Here is a 20499-nt window from a genome sequence, read left to right on the forward strand (position 1 = left end):
GAGTCGATCGACATCTGTTGGCACGACACGACACCGACGACAGTCGGCGAAGATCTACTTCAGCAACATTGTAGTCCTCACCGGGGGTCGTTATCTGGACCTCTGTCATGGCTGTGAGAGGTGATTCGATGTGACGTTAATGCCCGCCGTCCAAGTTTTAGCACACTCTTATTAAAAAGCATCATTTAATGGGTGCTCGGCGTTGTTCTTGATCGCTTGATCGGTCCCCGGAACCTTAATTAGTTTGAATGCGTGCATCAATAAATATCGGCGCGCACGTACCCCCTCCGAACGTCCTGAACACCACAACTCCGTTCATTGCGTGAGATTGTCAACCGGGTCGTCCTACGCGGACATAGTGTGGCGTGTTACGGCGCTTGTTTGAGCGGTCTCCCGATTGTCTATAAAGCTTAGTCCACCCCAGCGTTACAATGTGTTAAACTGCTTTTAATTGCGATAATTAAGGGGAGTTAGCGTTCGAATAAATTGTTTTGGGATTGCCGCGACGGGATCAGATTGTGGTGGAGGCTGGGGGCTGGGAATGCAACTGGATCAATTGAACTTTGTGGTGGTGGTAAATTGATTTGAGCACGCAATTTTGTCACAAAGTTGAGCAGATAATCTAGATCCTGATTTGCAGCATAGTCAAACGAGTCAACAATTGATTGAATTGGTTTTGTGAATTTATGGAGTAGGAGAATTAAACACAATCAGGAAGTCATTCTCTGAAACGATTTTGTTTATCAGATGGTGGATGGATTTCAACATGTATTAAAAAATGTAAATTGCTTCATGCGTTTATTTTTTCTCTGATGACTGACATATTCAATTCAACAAGTAAGATTCTATTAAAGAATTAATCTGAAAATCGTTTTCTGCACCTGAAAGCAGTTCCCCATCAAGTCGGTATCATGTGTCTTTAATAATCTCCCACTACAAGTTCCCCATTTTGTAGCGCATTTCCGAGTGGCGGCGAATGGCCAATCTGCTGAACCACCGCGATAACATCTGATCTAACCCAATTACGACTGCATATGTTACAAATTATCCCCCCAACAAAACAGCTCTCGCAAGGTCCGTCGAATTTGTACGGTTTCAACAAGCAGGCAGCAAAAAACGCAGATTCGCTCAGCATGTTTCTAATTCCAATCCAGGCAGCGATCGATTCCATCCATCTTCTTGAAGCAAAAAAAAAACTCCAACCGGTGAGAACATCAGCGGCGGTGGCTAATTAATGACGCTGGAATCCCTCTTTTAGGGGTCTCACATTTGGGACGTTTCACTAAAATCAGCAGACAAAAAATGAAGCCATTTATCAAAATCGCAGCCGACGCCAGCTGTCACAGTTCTTGGCAAGAAGCTCTGTTTCAGGAGTTCGGATGCATTCGCTGGATGTCAGCATGTTTGGCAAAGTGACGCAAGTGGGCATGAGCAAACAGATATTGATGGCGATTTTGTGACCTCTGTCTGGAAGATTGCAAGGTAAATCCTTTTGAGGTATTCCTGAAAAGATTAGGATTCTTTGTTCAGGTGAAAGATTGGGATCAGTTATAATTGACGTGGAGCTTGTTTTGCCAGAGTTAAGCAGGAAGCTTTTAGGTTTGATTCTCCAAAGAACATAATGATAGGTTTGAACAACTTCTTGAAGAATTCAACCTCATAACTAAACAAAAGCACATGTTACACGTGTGCAGAAGCCCACCAAGATCGCTTCTTCCCAGAGCACATGCAAACAACCGTGTTACATCAAATTGCTTCCTGCTACACCACACCACACCGAGAGTGAGAGCTTGTAACCACGAATCATGACTTGATTCAGCGCTAAATCATGACCTAATCCGTTGCATAATTATATCAAACAACCTCCCCCGACGCACACAGTCACAACCCGCTAATGGACCCCACGGCGCAAATTTACATATTAAATCTCACTCTCACTCTGCGAGGGGATCACTCATCAGCACTCATCAGCGCTCGCTCTTAACGAGGTGGTTAAGGTCTCTCGAGCCACCTTCACCCGAGATCAGGTAGCACCGCGACGATAGGTCACGCTTTCACGCGTGCGTGTGATCAATCGAACTGGCAATAAATTTCGCCCTTAAAACCAGAGGGCTCTTAGCCGTGTGAGAGGAAGGGTTCGCAAATGACCACCCTGGGTCCGAAAACCGTGCTCATCCGGGGTCGATTGCGAGTGATGAGTGGTCTCACGAAAGGTGCTGGAAATTGATTCCCGTGTTTTGAGGTGGTCCGAGTGCAAGGAAGTGACAAAATGTCATGCAGCTCTTCCATTGTTTGCTCGTTGCTCACTGCTCAGGGTTTGTTGTTCATCACTTATTCCTTGCGGCTGATAACTCACTGCTCATCGCTCCATGCACAACACTCATTGTTTTCTCTTCATTACTAATCCATTATTACTCATAACTCATTGCTCACAACTCATCAAAGACACCTGACTGCTCATTTCAAATTGCATACTGCTCATTGCTCATCACTTGTTGTCACTTTTTGCTACACTACATCGAGACGAACTGCTCATTTTTTGATCATTTATGTTTATAAATCAGGGACCAAATCTCATGACTCATTGCATTCTGCTCATGGCTCACCACTTACTACTCATTACTTATTGCTCACAACTCATTACCTACTGCTATTTACTCATCTCATATTGCTTACCACTTGATACTTCAGGCTCAGTGCTCCTCACTTCAGCTCATGCATTTTTTGCTCATGGATTATATCCCATTATACAAAGCTCACATCTCGCTTCTCATCGCTTGCTGCTCATTATTCATGACCAATTTTTCATTTCTCTCTCCTCAAGACAAACTGCGTATTTTTCATCACTTATTGCTCCCTTTTCGTGGGCCAACTCTCATGACTCATTACATACTGCTCATGGCTCACTATTTACTACTCATTACTCATTACCTACTGCTATTTGTTCAGCTCTTTTTGCCTGTTATCATTCCTTATCACTTGCTTGGATCAAGGCTCCTCGCTTCAGCTCACGCATTTTTTGCTCATGGATTATTTCTCATTACTTATGGCTCACTGCTCCCTTTCATCACTTGTTCTTGTTGTCATTGTTCATAACCAATTTTAATTTATCTTCCTCTCTCTCTTTTCTCGAGACGAATTTCGCATGTTTCATCACTTATTATTTCTTATTCATGGGCCAACTCTCATGGCTCACCACTTAATACTCATTTTTCATTGCTGACAACTCATTACACACTGCTATTTGCTCATCACTTATTGCTTGTTATCATTGCTTATTACTTGCTTGGCTCACTGCTCCTCACTTCAGCTCACGCATTTTTTGCTCATTGATTATTTCTCATTACTCATGGCTCACTGCTCGCTCCTCATCACATGTTGCTCATTGTTCATGTCAAATTTTTTTTTGTCTTCCTCATTGCGTAATGATCATCAGTCAAAACATAATTTTAAGAAACTCATTACTCATTTCACAAAATTCTCATTCTGAACCATCTCACGACTCAGGTTTCGGCAAATCACCCCTTCAGCTGCTGATATTTTCCACGGTGTCCGCTTCAACAACTCCGATACAGGCTGGCGGGGCCCCCCTCAATGATAGTTATGAAAATAATAGCAACAACTTGTGGGGGGTTGTGATTTTCGGCAGATGGATGACCCCACTTGGGAGTGAGAAAGATGAGAGTGGTGAGGAGGGAGGGGTGCTAATATATGATTGTTTATTTCTAGCTTTGGGGGCTATTTTTGTGCTCGCTGAAATTCAGTGGGGGCGGAGGCCAAGGTGGCCACGGAGTGAAATTGGCGAAATGATTGATTGAATCCGAGTGGATATGGCGTGGCGAGATGGGGGGAAGAAGACGCGAAAGAAGAAGCTTGAGTGGACTTTATGGATGGATTTGAGCGCCAGATGGTCTCCTCTCTGTTCGGTACTAGTGAAATGGAAATTTGTTAAATTGAATATTTTACGATTCGGTGAGGCAAAATAATGAACCGACGGCACACAAAAAAAACTGAAAACCGGCACAAAAATAGTGTGTGGGTATAATTCAAAGCACCAAAATACTATTATTGTGTGGCCAAAAACACCCAAAAAAGTGGTGATCGATGCCAAAACTAGGTATGCAGGTTAAAATAACCGACGAAAATTGATTCCGATGCAAAATTTAATTCAACTTTCGATTTTTAACGCCAACTTACGACGCTCGCGGATGCTTTCCATTCCATTTGAAGTGTTATTTTTAGTTATTTCAAGATTTTTTTCAATCCCTCGAAACATTTAAATAGTAATCGTCTCTGGTCTCTGTTATTGTTCTCATAAAAAGTAATCTAAAGCTATTCAAAACTAAAGTTCATCATCGTTATGTTTTACGATTATTGTTAACGTCATTTTCGAAGAGCTCTTTTGCCTCCCTTCAAACAACGTCATTTCCGTAAGTCATCCATCGAAAAGTTCACCCATCATCATCATCTGCCCCGGAAATTGAACCGTGTCGAACAGTTATATTGGCACACATAGCCCACCGGAAATAACAAGCGAAACTTATTTTTCATCAAGGTCGCCAAAAAGCGCGCGTGAAAAACAACGAAAAGCCCCCGAAGGCAAGTCGCGCCCAAATGTGCCGCGGCACTGATAATGATGAACGCCGAAGCGCCCATGACTTTGAACTAGCTATAGCCAAAAAAAGCTCGCGTATCTTTATATGTAATACAATAAAAATCGCGCTCGCGCGAAAAAAGCCGGCTTTTGAGAGGAAATCGCGATCATAAATCATATCGGCATCGCGGAACTGTGCGAGACATGACTAACGTGAAGAGCAGTGGGAAGGGGGATGTTCATAGAAGACGTGGACGTTTTTTGAGCTAATTTAGCCCAAAATTTCAAAATATTGTCCAAAGTGTTATTCAACGACCATGACCAAAATGACCAAAATGACCAAAATGACAAAAATTACCAAAATGACCAAAAAGACCAAAATGACCAAAATTACCAAAATTACCAAAATGACCAAATGACCGAATGACCGAATGACCGAAATGACCAAAATGACCAAAATGACCAAAATGACCAAAATGACAAAAATGACAAAAATGACCAAAATGACCAAAATGACCAAAATGACCAAAATGACCAAAATGACCAAAATGACCAAATGACCGAATAACCAAAATGACCGAAATGACCAAAATGACCAAATGACCGAATGACCGAATGACCAAAATTACCAAAATTACCAAAATTACCAAAATTACCAAAATTACCAAAATTACCAAAATTACCAAAATTACCAAAATTACCAAAATTACCAAAATTACCAAAATTACCAAAATTACCAAAATTACCAAAATTACCAAAATTACCAAAATTACCAAAATTACCAAAATTACCAAAATTACCAAAATTACCAAAATGACCAAAATTACCAAAATGACCAAAATGACCAAAATGACCAAAATGACCAAAATTACCAAAATTACCAAAATGACCAAAATGACCAAAATGACCAAAATGACCAAATGACCGAATAACCAAAATGACCGAAATGACCAAAATGACCAAATGACCGAATGACCGAATGACCAAAATTACCAAAATTACCAAAATTACCAAAATTACCAAAATTACCAAAATTACCAAAATTGCCAAAATTACCAAAATTACCAAAATTACCAAAATTACCAAAATTACCAAAATTACCAAAATTACCAAAATTACCAAATTACCAAAATTACCAAAATTGCCAAAATTACCAAAATTACCAAAATTACCAAAATTACCAAAATTACCAAAATTACCAAAATTACCAAAATTACCAAAATTACCAAAATTACCAAAATTACCAAAATTACCAAAATTACCAAAATTACCAAAATTACCAAAATTACCAAAATTACCAAAATTACCAAAATTACCAAAATTACCAAAATGACCAAAATGACCAAAATGACCAAAATGACCAAAATGACCAAAATGACAAAAATGACAAAAATGACCAAAATGACCAAAATGACCAAAATGACCAAAATGACCAAATGACCGAATAACCAAAATGACCGAAATGACCAAAATGACCAAATGACCGAATGACCGAATGACCAAAATTACCAAAATTACCAAAATTACCAAAATTACCAAAATTACCAAAATTACCAAAATTACCAAAATTGCCAAATTGCCAAATTGCCAAATTGCCAAATTACCAAAATTACCAAATTGCCAAATTACCAAAATTGCCAAAATTGCCAAAATTACCAAAATTGCCAAATTGCCAAATTACCAAAATTACCAAAATTACCAAAATTACCAAAATTACCAAAATTACCAAAATTACCAAAATTACCAAAATTACCAAAATTACCAAAATTACCAAAATGACCAAAATTACCAAAATTACCAAAATGACCAAAATGACCAAAATGACCAAAATGACCAAAATGACCAAAATGACCAAAATGACCAAAATGACCAAAATGACCAAATGACCGAATAACCAAAATGACCGAAATGACCAAAATGACCAAATGACCGAATGACCGAATGACCAAAATTACCAAAATTACCAAATTACCAAAATTACCAAATTACCAAAATTGCCAAAATTGCAAAATTACCAAAATTACCAAAATTACCAAAATTACCAAAATTACCAAAATTACCAAAATTACCAAAATTACCAAAATTACCAAAATTACCAAAATTACCAAAATTACCAAAATTACCAAAATTACCAAAATTACCAAAATTACCAAAATTACCAAAATTACCAAAATTACCAAAATTACCAAAATTACCAAAATTACCAAAATTACCAAAATTACCAAAATTACCAAAATTACAAAAATTACCAAAATTACCAAAATTACCAAAATGACCAAAATGACCAAAATGACCAAAATGACCAAAATGATCAAAATGACCAAAATGACCAAATGACCAAAATGACCAAAATGACCAAAATGACCAAAACGACCAAAATTACCAAAATTACCAAAATTACCAAAATCACCAAAATCACAAAAATGATCAAAATGACAAAAATGATCAAAATGACCAAAATGATTGAAATGACAAAAATGGCCAAAATGGCAAAATGACCAAAATGACCGAAATGACCAAAATGACCAAAATGACCAAAATGACCAAAATAACCGAAATGATCAAAATGATCAAAACGACCAAAACGACCAAAATAACCAAAATGACCAAATGACCAAAACTACCAAAATGACCAAAATGACCAAAATTACCAAAATAACCGAAATGATCAAAATGACCAAAATGAACAAAATGACCAAAATGACCAAAATGACCAAAATGACCAAAATGACTAAAATGACCAAAATGACCAAAATGACCAAAATGACCAAAATGACCGAAATGACCAAAATGGCCAAAATGACCAAAATGACTAAAATGACCAAAATGACCAAAATGACCAAAATGACCAAAATGACTAAAATGACCAAATTGACCAAAATGACCAAAATGACCAAAATGACCAAAATGACCAAAACGCCCAAAATGACCAAAATGACCAAAATGACCAAAATGACCAAAATGACCAAAATGACTAAAATGACCAAAATGACCAAAATGACCAAAATGACCAAAATGACCAAAATGACCAAAATGATCAAAATGATCAAAATGACCAAAATGACCAAAATGACTAAAATGACCAAAATGACCAAAATGATCAAAATGGCCAAAATGATCAAAATGACCAAAATGATCAAAATGACCAAAATGATCAAAATGACCAAAATGACAAAAAAATGATCAATAACCAATGTAGCATCTACGTCATTATCGAACTACCCCTCTGAAGTTCGCACTCTTTGCGAGGTCGTACGTCGACCGTGCTGCGTCTTCGAGGAAGGTGTGAAGCAGTTCAAAAATTAAGGTTACCCCAAATAGACCATGGGTAATAAGCCCCGCCAGCTCCTCACCCTCACAGGTGACCACCCTCATCCAACTCGTGTGTTTACCCATTTTGTTTACCACGGTGTGAAAACCATCATTATCAGCCGGCAAAGGAGCAGCCGCCGGCGTGAATCATGGTTTGTTAGAGTGCTGACACTGGGCTTCAGGGATGAGAACGAAAGTTGAGTTTTTTTTTCTGGTTTCGCGAGATTCCCCCCGTCAAGATTACAGTTGAACCGTACAAGAGTGTTTGAAACCTTCAGCACTATTGAAGGGGGCAGGTCGTGAGAGGATACGATATGGGGCTCCCTCAACGCGGGTCATCAGTGAAACAGAAACCTAGATGATGCGTTACAACGGGGAAACCACAAAGTCGTGATACGATGTGGGAATGTTTGCTGTGGAGAAAGTTCTTAGCTGGACTAAGCAAGGAATAGGTTGTTTGTTTTACTGCAATTTTAATCATTGAATCTGCTACGTTCTTTCGAAGATCAATAAGCAAAAACAATTTCAATAAAAATTAAATACACTTTTAACGTTATCTCCAAGTTCATTACCCACCTCTCGAAGCAATTTCTAACATTGTATCGAAACCGGGCATGTTCCAGTACGAAATTCCCTACCCCGTTTAAACTTATCTCGAACATCGATCTCCCACTCAGAACCATTCACAATCCATTCACCTTGGTCGCAACTATGTCCAGCTTATCTCCCTTCTCTGATACACATTCGTCCGGAAACCTGTGTCCCAACTCCAAGCTCGAATCTATGTAAATAGCCAACCCAGCCTCATATTAACGCCCCCCGGATTTATGATCATGTTCATGAGGGCGACTGGCTGACCACGACAACACTACTATCTCTGGGAATCACGCGTCCAATTTGCAAGAATGTTAAGTCGCGTTTAATGATTGGAATTGCGGCTTAAGGAAAAGCCGCGGTAGATCAGATCTCGGCGCAGATGTGATGTGATAAACAAAATGCGTTTGAACCGATAAGATTGACTTCAACTCACCGATCGAGAAACGGCGTCGAGCTCGAGTCCGAGCTGGACACGTAGCTGTGGTACCCCTCGGACTGCGCGTACGAGGACTGCTTCTGGTGGTGGTACATGGTTTGCTCGTAGTACGACCTGCTGTACTCCTCCAGGCCGGCCTGGGTCAGGTTGCTGCCGGGGAGCCCTGGAGTGTTGTGACCGCTGCCCGCCAGCAGGTGATGCCCGTGGTGGTGGTGATGGCCGCCGTGGTGGTGTCCCGGCCCGTTCGTGTGCAGCAGATGGTGGTGGTGCGGTGGATGCGGCGTCGTGCTCGACGTGGTGCTCATCTGATCGTCCTGGAAAATTAAAGGGAAGAGGAGTGCTATTAATTACGGCAAACAGTCGTACTTGTGGGGCAATAAGCGGGTCTGATTTGCTCGTAAGAGCAGTAATTGAAAATTATTCTCTCGTCTACTTGGGAGTTGGCAATCAACCAACGATTCTAAATTCAACTCGACGCGATCGCGATCGCGTCGCTTGAGACATCGAGAAATCGACAACTTTATGATTTTTATGACGCCCTGGCTGTCGCTTGGCTGTAATTTCCGCTGATGTAATCAGCAACCGCCGGGGTAGATGGCAATGGCCTGCAACGGAAAAACATGCTACCCTCTTTGGGGTGGAGAAGAAGAACAGTATGGAAAGTTGAGCTGCGCGTCTTGCGTGACAATCATAATTACAGAAATGTGCGTTAACATAAGTGCTCTAAGGGCTGGGGAGTTTGACGAGTTTTCTCACGGTCGCATCGCTGCAACGGTAGTCGTAAAGATTAGGAAGTACTGGTTAGAGTCTCCAAAAGGTCTAAAATTAGCAGTCAGTCATACCTAAGGCTACCAACTGTACGGATTTTTTCCTTACCATACGGATTTTCGAACCTCTTCGCGGATTTTCAACAGGCCGGAATTTTTGTAGGGAATTTTACGCATAATACGGATTTGTACAGTATTTTAACAACTTTTTAATCATTGAATTGCTTTTTTGATTTGGTCGAAGCTTTTGTTAACTAGACATTTTTATTTTTCTGTGAGTTTGATTCAAAAAGGGAAAGTTTTCCGGAGTTTCCTAAATTCAGACTTGATTATCAATAATTCTAGAGTTTTTAAACTACATATTGTCTTTCATATGTTGATAGAACCTTTTTTTAAAAAAACTCTAGAGATGTTCTTTTAGAAATTCCTTACTAAATATATTTCATTTCTAAAGGCTTTCTAAAACTTGTGAAGACATTTGAACATTTAACAAATCTAGAGTTTTTTTAAAGGTCTTATAAACTGTTTTGTTTCACATGCTATAGGACCTTTTCAATAAAAAAAAAGTCTGGAAAGGTGTTCGTGAAAACACTACGAACGATATTATTCGTAAAAGCAAACTTGACATTTCGTAAACTTTTAAACGTTTAACAAAAAAATTGAAGAACATAATGATTTGATGCAAATCACGGTTTATTTTATGAATACTTTTAAACGTGCAAGTCATAAGCACTCTGATAGGATTTTGTGAAATTTGTTAGCTGTAAAAACGACACCGTTTTATATTTTAAATTCCCAGATTTATTAAATTTAATTTATCTAAATAATTCATTGACAGTTTTTGTTATTCTATGGTTTCATATCGGCAAAGTGTACGGATTTTTGCTCAGCAAGAGTTGGTAGCCTTAGTCATACCATATCCATGACAAAAATTTAAAGATATTGCTATGGAATATTACACAAATATTTACAAATTGTTTTCTGCTAAAGTAACGAGGCAATATTTAAATTTTTGCCATGAATCCCCTTATTTGCTTAAGTCTAGCATATATTTTGATTTGCACTTATAATTCATTAAAAAAACGATTCATTGTGACGGAGAAGCGATATTTTCGGGATGTTTCATCATTTTGTATTTTTGAAATTCGGTGTCAAAGGAGTAGCTGTGTAGGTAAGAAAGAACACATTTTTTTCGAGCTTTATTTGCTCACAATGGGACACTTTTCTATTATTGAATTTAGGTCGGGAACTTCTAGAAAAAATATTTCCTAGTTCTCGATTAATATTTATTATTTAGTACAACTTTTAAATCGATTATGCTCAGTGAGCTGTTTGGTTCCGTTTCACGTTCTGTTTATTAATTTTATAATAGGTCTGTATGATATCTTTAAAAAAATCAGAGATTTTGCCTTTTTTTACTAAGTTTACCAAAATAAAGGTTTAGAGTAGAGTAGAGGGAGGGAACATTTGATAATTTCACATCAAAAAAGAGCTAAATTTGAACAAATATATCCAACTAAAAATTATTGTTCATTCTGTAAAATTGCTTAAAAATTTTTATATTTAGTTTTGAGTGTAAGTTGAAACTGGAGTGACAATAGTGTTATTTTGCTGAAGCATTTTTTTAAATGCATTTTTTAAAGGAATTGCAAATATTTTGCCAATTCCCTATTAATTTATTTATTGACAGAAGAAAAAAATAGAAAATACTTGATTTAAATGTTTGACAATAACTTCAATGTCTATTTGAAATAAAATGCAAAAGCTCTTAATTTAATTATATTTTTGCCTTTAAGGTATATTAAACCATTACTTTTTAGTTTTAAGCTTTTTTTCTATCCTTTTCCTTAGCAAATTTTGAAGGTTTTTTTTTATTTTTCCTTCTCTTGTCAAATCCATTGTTAGAATATCCAATTACATTCAAATGAATTATAGTGTAAACCATAGTTACTTATATTTTTTAAGCTGCCTCTAAAAAAACCCAAGAGAAATTCGAGAATATCAAATTTGGAATTTTTCAAAGAAAAAAAAACAACACAATAATCATAACTCAATATCTCAACGTTGATCCTCAATTAAGACATCTAATTTTTAACTCAAAAAGGAAACGTGGTAAAAAAGTTTTCGATTAGTTCTCTTAGAAACATTGTCAAAAGAAGTTATTTGGCACCGTTATTTTTCCATACAGCGTTAGGGGTTGGTCGTAGGTTATGATAAGGACTTTTCAAAAATATTAGGCAAACAGGAAAAAATCCGATTTTTTATATAATTCCCAAGTAACAAATTAAGTTTTCTAACACTATTGAAGAGGTATTCAAGAGCATTCAAACAAAATTGGAAATAAAACATTTAACTCCTGAAAGCCGCATTAAATAAGAGTTAAACCTGCGTTAAGTGCAAAGTGGACCCGTTAAGGAGGTTATCAAGATTATTATTCAATACCAGTTTAAAACGTTTTGGTCCTATCTCAAGGTTTTATGTTGGTTCGCAAAAACTCTCTCAAATCTCATTAAAACTTATTCAAAACCAAGAAGCATTCAGTCTAACTTTCAGAATTCTTTAAAAGCAAAATAAAACATGATTTGACACCTTTCAGTCTTGCATCATGTCAAATTAACCAAATTTAGAACCAAAAGCACTAAATATATTATTTTGAAAGCCATTCGGTTTTGTCAATTAATCTTAGTAATTGTATGATTTTCAGAGTTACGGATACACAAATTATAAATATGATATCATTATATTCTAGAGAAAATTATTAAGATTTCATCAATGATATACCCCGTAAGTCCTATGCCACGGAAATTTCACTGATTAATTTTTCGTAATACTTCGTAAAAAAATTATCCCCCTTGATATTTTTCCCAAAATTACATCGATTTTTGAAACAGAAAAATATTTTATTTGGCTTCCTCTTCATAAATTCAACATGGCTGCTTTTTCAGCCGATTTTCAGCTCTGCAAACATGGCGAAAGAAATCAAAACTCTATTTACTCAAATAAAACTGCTTTAAATGTTTTGAACCTTGTAATGCTCTTGTTAAAAACTTCTCAAGAGTGTCAGGGCGGGAGAAGCTCTTTTTTGAGAATACTCAAGAACTATAGAATTTAAGAAGGTTTTAACTTGGCTTTTATCAAGATAAAATCGCGTATTGCCAAAGCCGTAGCGCATGCTGATTTTGATTGATTGGTATAGATCTGGTAGGGGGAAAATTTCGAAATAAAACACATTGGGCGATTTTTTCAATTGATTTTATTTATTCAATCGAATCGTACACTTAGAACACCAACATTGCATAATTAATTTTAAATAACAGTTTTCACTTCTACTGTTTCTGCTGTCAACAGAAAAACAACTTATAATATCAAAAAGTCGGCGTTTTCCTCTGTATCACGCACAATTCACAGCATTTGTCTTCCTAAAGTTACACTTAATCACATAACACTTAAAACACAATGTATAGACCGTTTTTGAATCGGCGTTTAATTTTGAAGAAATTATTAACTCATTTTCGGATACCGATTACTGAACTGAAACGCTAAGGCGTACTAATACAAAATGTCAAACCGACGACGTCAAACTGTAAATGACAGCGCGTAGCAATACACATAATTAAATCTTTTAGTTTTAGACAAGATAACTTCAAGAATGAAAAGTTTTTTCAAATTCTTTTCGAAAAGACGAAAACCATACATTTTTAAAGCAGTTCTAACCAAGGCTGAATGGCTTGTACCAAAATGTAAGCCAAAAAACACAACAACGAAAAAAAAATCAATCAAACGTCTCGTTTATTGACGATACATTGTAAGACAACATAATTTATATCCACTTTGCCACAAAAATGATTATGCGCAATAACAGTACAGACATCAACTGCAAAACTAATCAATTTTGGTTTTGGAAAATATTCCGTTTTCTCACAATTCTATCTCATAATTCACACACACACCAACTCAGTCATATTTATTATTATCAGCACACAGTTGATGAGACAGTTATTTGTAAAAAAATCACTAAGAATTTACTAGTATTTAAACCTAAAAACGTAATTTAATAAAACAGCTCGCCTCTTGAAAGTATTTCACTGCGGCGTTCGTCACGGACAACTAAATGTGTCGAAGTGACAGCACAAATCAAACAAGATTAATAAAATGCTCACTGAAGTCTAAAAAGATTTAAAGCAGACTTTGTTAAGTGATTTAGGCTTTACCAAGAATTCTTCAGGGATACTTAAAGAAAAAAGTTGAAAACTGAATTAAAACTTCTAAACACATTTCTTTATCATATCTTGAGGAATTCTTGATAATATCTTTCAGATTTAGTGACGATAAAACCGGTTGGGTTTGGTGAAAAATGTAATAAATATTTTTTGCATTTAATAAAACTAATTTAAAACTACATAAGAATCTATAGCATTTGTCTTGTTACTTGGGTTGTTATCACTAAAAGTTTAACCTCCAAAATATGTTGAGCCATAGTGCATGATGGTGCGAAATCCTGTTAAGGAGATACGATTTTTTTATTCTTGTTTTTTAATGTCGAAAACATAGATTGAAAATAAAAAAAACAGTTTTAAAACTGGAATCATTTTGCAACCGAAAAGTACTTAACAATTTTTGATAAAATCTAGATACCATCAGTATTGGGTAACATTTTAAATTTCTTTTCGTATTTTTGGATTAATAAAAAAAGTTCTTGAAAGAAAAGCACCAAAAAAAAAAACTTTTGAAAAGCTGAAAAAAGAATCATTATTAGCTCAAACTTTCAAAACTGTACAATCAGTTTCTGAGGTGAAGCCTCACAAAAAAATCGAATTGATGAAAATAAGTAATTTTAAGTGTCACTAAATTATTCTGTAATTTACAACTGACGATACCTCGGAAACTATTGGTTCAGTTTTCTATGTTAAAATAATGATACTTTGGTAACATTTTCTGATCTTTTCAATAAATATATTTATTTATTTTATTTTTTTTTCTTTTGGAGAGGCATAAAAAGGTAGATTTCCTCATTTCAGACCAAATTTTAAAATTTTAAAATAAGGTTTATTAAAAATTTCTGAAAATTTCATTAAAGTATCATTTTTTAACATTGAAAATCGAACCAATAGTTTTCAAAATATCGTCAGTTGAAAATAACACGCTAATTAGGCACCACTTCAAAAAACTCATTTTCATCGATTCGTATCCCAAGTAACATTTTTTTTCCAAGAGTTCTACAAGAGCTCTTCAAGATAGCTACAGCATAGCAGTTTGGACCGCGGTAGGATATAATTCTCTTCAAAACTTCTTCAGGAGTTTGGAAGAGTACTTGAAGAGAGTTTTATCCTACCGCGGTCCAAACTGCTATGCTGTAGCTATCTTGAAGAGCTCTTGTAGAACTCCTGGAAAAAAATGTTACTTGGGTATTCCTCGTAAAGCTGTATCTCAGAAACTCATTGTCCAAATTTCGAAGTCTCAGAAATAAAATGGAAGCAAATTAACTTTCTAGCTGAATGATTTCTTAGACAATTTAGCGTGTCATTTTTTACTAGATAAACTTTCAAAGTTTCAAAAAGCGAATAGCTTTCAGCAGTGTGAGGCTAAGAATTTAATATAAAGAGAATATCAAGATGAAAATCGAAACAGAGAGATGTGTTTTCTAGTCAAAGACTAACCAAAAATAAAATAAATGAAGACGATAGCGATTATCATAAAAAGAGATTGATTAATTTTTAGCAATCAAAATCTATAAATAAACGAAAATAGTTTTCAGCAGCATAAATCTAATCGGATACTAGTTTCCCGTGACGCTAGATTTTAAATATTTTTAAATTGAAGAAATTAATTTGCAGATCAATAAAGAGGCCAATTTTCAATTACATTATTTTTTTTAATAAATAGGAAGGGAATAAAACTGCAAGTCGGATGGTAGTCTAGGCCCATCCAGCTCGGGATATTTTTAAAGGAGAAATCAAGCTTCTAAATTTAAAAAGAGGTGGTTTTCTAAAAATATAGGTAGGAAATATATTTTAAAAACTTGAGGAACCAAGCTGCAAATGAGGATTGATGCAGATTTTTGAAGATGATAGAAAAAAACATTAATTCAAAATACAAGGAACGAAAATAGTAGCAGTATGCACTAACAATACATTTAAAATAAATTAAAGCACACATCATATGCTAGTTTTCAGTAGCAAAAGACTAACAATTCACAAAAAAATGAATAGAAATCTAAATTAAAAAGAAGTTAGTTTTTTTGTGTATTTAGAATTCACTAAGATTCACATCAATCTAAAATATCGAATTAAAACTTAACAGAAAAATTATGGAAAACTCACAGAATAGACATTTGAAAATATTTTTTTTGCTGAAATTCCATCAAGCTTGTCCCGAAAGTTAATTTATCATCTTGTTCCCGCCTGTGCACTACATAACTTTGGCACCCCATCCGGGCCACTCAAAACCGGAATGTACTTGCGACACGCGCGTGTCCACGCCAGGTTCCGCTGAAGAATGCATCAATAACTCGTCCAAACTGACAGCACTGGCTGCAGTGCAGTGCAGTGCAACCAAATTCAGGCGTCGTCAGGGTAGAAAGTGGTTTGGCGAACATGAGTTACCTCGCTCTTCCTGGTCCTACCGGTACTGGGCCCGGTATTGTGCTGGGTTGATCCCACTGCAAGGTTCCAGCAGCAAGCAAGGTATTCGGGAATAATACCCATAAATTATTCGCCCGTGTTAACCGTTTCATAAATTTTTCTGGCTCTCTCTCTCTCTCTCTCGGGCAGAGCTCGTGAAGGACAGGCGAAAATTTGTACCGTCCATGTTTTGCGTTGATGCGGAGGCGGATCTTGTCCCGCGCGATGTAGTTTAGTTGGCTGCCGTTTTGGGGTGATCGGAGATCACGAAAGGTCCTGGCGGCCGCCGCCAGGTCCTGGCCGGCCCTCCTGAGTTATGTTCGCGTGCTCGGGCGCGCTGTATTCCATTATCGCGAAGCGCGAGGGGGATGTTTAATTAATTTCCAACCCGGACGACCGAGTGGCACCACACGGCCAGGTTGAGGGTCGTCGTGGTTCCGATTAGCAATTTTAATTTTTGCGAGCGCGTCCTCACCGCGCAAAAGTTGCTGATCATTGTCGCCGCGGTCGCCGATCTTTGGCGCGAAAACGGCTCAAGGGTTCTAGGATGAGCCGGGTGAGATGATCGTGTAGGCTTCATTTGTAATTCTGCTTTGTGGGGGGAGGACGAGAACTGGCGTCAGGCTGTCGCGTGGTCTTTTTGTGGAATTTAATCAACGTTGTTGGGGCTTTGTTCAACATGTGCAGAAGCTCGCCGAATTTGTTATGGGCTGATCTTCGTGAACTCGATCGATAGCCGGCGCATGGCTTACCCAAGTTGCGAAATCCAGAACTTCTGTAGATCATTTCAAATATCAACATTGGTTCAGTTCAACAGCTTTGGTCTTCCAGATATAGAAAAAACGTTACGTAACTCAGTAGTTTGTTTGAAAAACATCTCGATCCCACTTGATTAGGGAAACCTTTACAACGTAACTTCCGTCCATTATTAGTGTGTTGCATGCATATCATGTCACCTGCACCAAATTAACTCCACATTTGTACGGTTTCCTCGTCACGACTCCCCGAACGCTGCTGCCCGACTTCTTCGAACACCTTTCGGGATACACATTCACTCACTGAGAGCTGCCCACGAAAAAAAAGAACGCCGGACACATTCCAAACAAGTCAACATAATGAACTCATTATTTGCACATGCCCGTCGTCGCCGCTGATCCAGGCCTGTGTCTGGTTGCAACGAGATTATCCCGGGCCGAGCGATTATCCTGCCCCGGTTTCACTTTCAGCAGCTGACACCCCGGGCTGACAGGCCGTCCCGACAGCATTCCAAGATAACTGCAAATAGGCTTTTAGTAAGAGCGCGCGCGCGCGATTACCCTTCCCATTCACCGAAGATCTTGCGCAGGGGGTTCGAACCTTGGCGATGACCCGCGACGGTAGCCCCTGCAGCGCGCGGTTCTGGATTGATGTACTGATTTTGATTGCAGCTTTATTCTTGCGAGAATGAAAACGATTAACCGAGGGCTTAACCTTTGCCAATCTGACAGAGCAATCAGACGGAGTTAGTACACAGTTGTAGACGTCCACGGAGATATACAACCTTTGCGTTGCGTGTTTCAAACAGGGAAATGGCACATCTGTATAGATTTCGCACGATTTGCGTGGAGTTCTGCTGCGCAGAACTAGACGTTTTATTGACCAGTTTTACACCCACGCGCGGGACCACGTAGAGTTCGGACTGTGACTTGTTCTATACGCCAAAGTGACTTTACACGATCCAGGATCGAACGTGTCCTGCCCTGCGGGGTTCCGAACCAAGTGGTTGGTGAAAAGGTCGTGGTGATCTTTGCGCAAGAGTCCTGCCGTGAGGGGTGTCACTTCTCACTACCTGCACAAGTAATGAGCTGCGCGGTCCGCGCTAATGAGAATCGTGAAGGTCTAATAAAGTGCAGATTTTGAGTGATGGTTCAATCGGGTTCAGTTAAAGGTTTGCTCTGCGATTTATCGGAGGTATTAAGCAACAGGTCAGGATTGATATCATATTACAGCAATCCACAGATATATTTCCCGATCTGCAACTTCTTCACCATGTATTGGCAATCTTTCGGATTGTCAGCCCATCTCTTCATTTCTCTCAAGCGATTAGTCACAGTCAGGCACGCGCAAGCGGTGACTTAATCCATTAAACGCCTCTCTCCACGACGATTGCTGCCGGTATAACTTCATTATTTGCTTACAAATCCACCTCCCGAGAGTGGTCATCGGACTTCGCGCAAATCGTTAAAACTAATACCCAACGACTTGTTGGTAGCAAACAATCCGCCACCATTATCCGACCATCTTGCGGAGACATTGCAGGAAGTTTTTAGTGTTTTTTAAGTCAGCCAGGAATAACGTTGTTGTTCCCCCCTAATGAGGTCCCATCTGTCAGGTTCGATGCTTCCTGGCTAGCTGCAAATCCATTAGGCGGATGTACCCCGACGCTGGCGGAAGCCCGCGAAAGTGACGTTCACCTGTACGGGATTGTCAATGGGCAGTTTGCGCGTACGTACTTTAATCTGATGTGGTTGATGTGGCAAACTGGTGGCGACCATAAGATATGAAGATATTACCATGCGAATGGAGATTTGTTTCGAGATGAATAATGGGTGCACGGATTGTCGGCGGTTGATCGACGGACGCATGAAAGTTGATAGCTAACGCTTCTTGTTATCTTAAATCTTTGGGAAATTGGTAATTCATTAAATGTAATGTCTCTTGTTCAACGATCATTTACGATAATCTTTCAAAGGTACAAATCCTGTCTTCAGGAATACACACTATTACCGGACATCTAGCGAGTTCTGAAACTGCTCAAATATCAGTCCATAACACATTTGCAGATCTACAATCATCCAAATCGAGTTCAAGAATCAACGACTCCCTTAGCGTGATTTCCCCGAACCTTGACACTCTCGCTTTCGTTGACGTGCCGCCGCCAATTTGTCCCCCCGTCATGGAGACCTTCAGCATTCCATACGATAACTGCTCGTCACGCCACTTTAGATCAAGCCCCCTAGTCCGTTAATCCCAAAGCAGGCAGCCGGTTGCTTTCATAATTGAATAATCACAGTGATTAAAAGTCACTGCACGGGCGACGATCATGACGGCGACCACCACGTGTTTCACGACGGAGAAATCCAACTCCCAGCCGCCGATATCTCTAAGAGGTGTCCATCGGCTTCGATTAGCGGTGCCACCCTCGGAGTGCACGGTAATTAAATGCCCACCGCGCGCAGAGAGTCCGAGTCAAGTACCGTACCTGATCCGGTGGCGATCTTGGCCTGAGTCCAGTCCATAACCGTGCCAGTGTAACACGGCGCGCACACTAACCTCAACATGTCGGACCCCGACATGATTTCCGAAGCCCCATAAATAATGGACAGATTTGCGCTCGTTCGGTATCATCGCTGGGTCCGGTTCCCGCTCGGAGCAGCAGCAACAGCAGCTTTCCCGGGGACCGGTTCCACGCAGCCACGTTCATCAAATATATTGATGGATTCGTTACAAACAAATAAACAAATTTCTGCGCTCTCGGCCACGGAGAGATGATCGATGAATTAGCCGCCGTAGAGTATCGATTAAAACCGGTTCCTCCTCCTCCGGCGAAGAAGTTTCATTAGCGTATCTAATATGTCAAAGAGGCACCCCACTCGATGCGACGACCAGTCCGTGGTCTACCGCTTGGGTGATGCTCAACATCAAGTTTCGTTTTCGCTGGACGCGGCGAAGCCGCTACCGAGTTTCAGATTTAGGAATGATCGATCGGATCGCGACGACCCGAAGATCGACAGTTTTGTTCTACAGAACGATCTCGCTCGCGGGTGCATTCGACGTCGTGATTGATGATCCAATTTGGGTACTAATTTGAGTCGAGCGCTGGATCGTGGAGTTATGCAAGGTCCGCCATCACCCGGGGTTTGATTAGAATTGACGGAGCCAACAAGTTGATTGTGGTTGACCAACTAACGGGATCGTGGTGCAATCGGAAGGGCGATCGACCTTGAAACACTATCGAGAGCTACCTTTTACAGCGCTCGAGACACAATTCACGGTGGGAAAGCCCAAAAATGGTAAGGGAGAGAAAAGAATCACTTTATTATCTCTTAATTGCATCGCGTGTTACACGTACGACGAGCTGCTGCGGTGAAGCCCTTCATAGGTCTGGGGGGAATGCACCCGCCGCCAATAGAA

The 20499-nt window shown here is 38.8% G+C and overlaps 1 protein-coding gene across 3 annotated transcripts in view; it reads right to left on the minus strand.

Moving 5' to 3' along the window:
• LOC6046544 (protein Shroom) overlaps nt 1-20499 on the minus strand; it is a 402522-nt gene that overhangs the window by 258885 nt on the left and 123138 nt on the right. For all 3 annotated transcript variants that reach the window (XM_038256568.1, XM_038256567.1, XM_038256569.1), the window contains one exon: nt 8937-9253. In XM_038256568.1, coding sequence (XP_038112496.1) covers nt 8937-9253 — 317 coding nt within the window. The remainder of the gene's footprint in view (nt 1-8936; nt 9254-20499) is intronic.

This window comes from Culex quinquefasciatus, chromosome 2, assembly GCF_015732765.1.
Source record: "Culex quinquefasciatus strain JHB chromosome 2, VPISU_Cqui_1.0_pri_paternal, whole genome shotgun sequence".
NCBI lineage: Eukaryota > Metazoa > Arthropoda > Insecta > Diptera > Culicidae > Culex > Culex quinquefasciatus.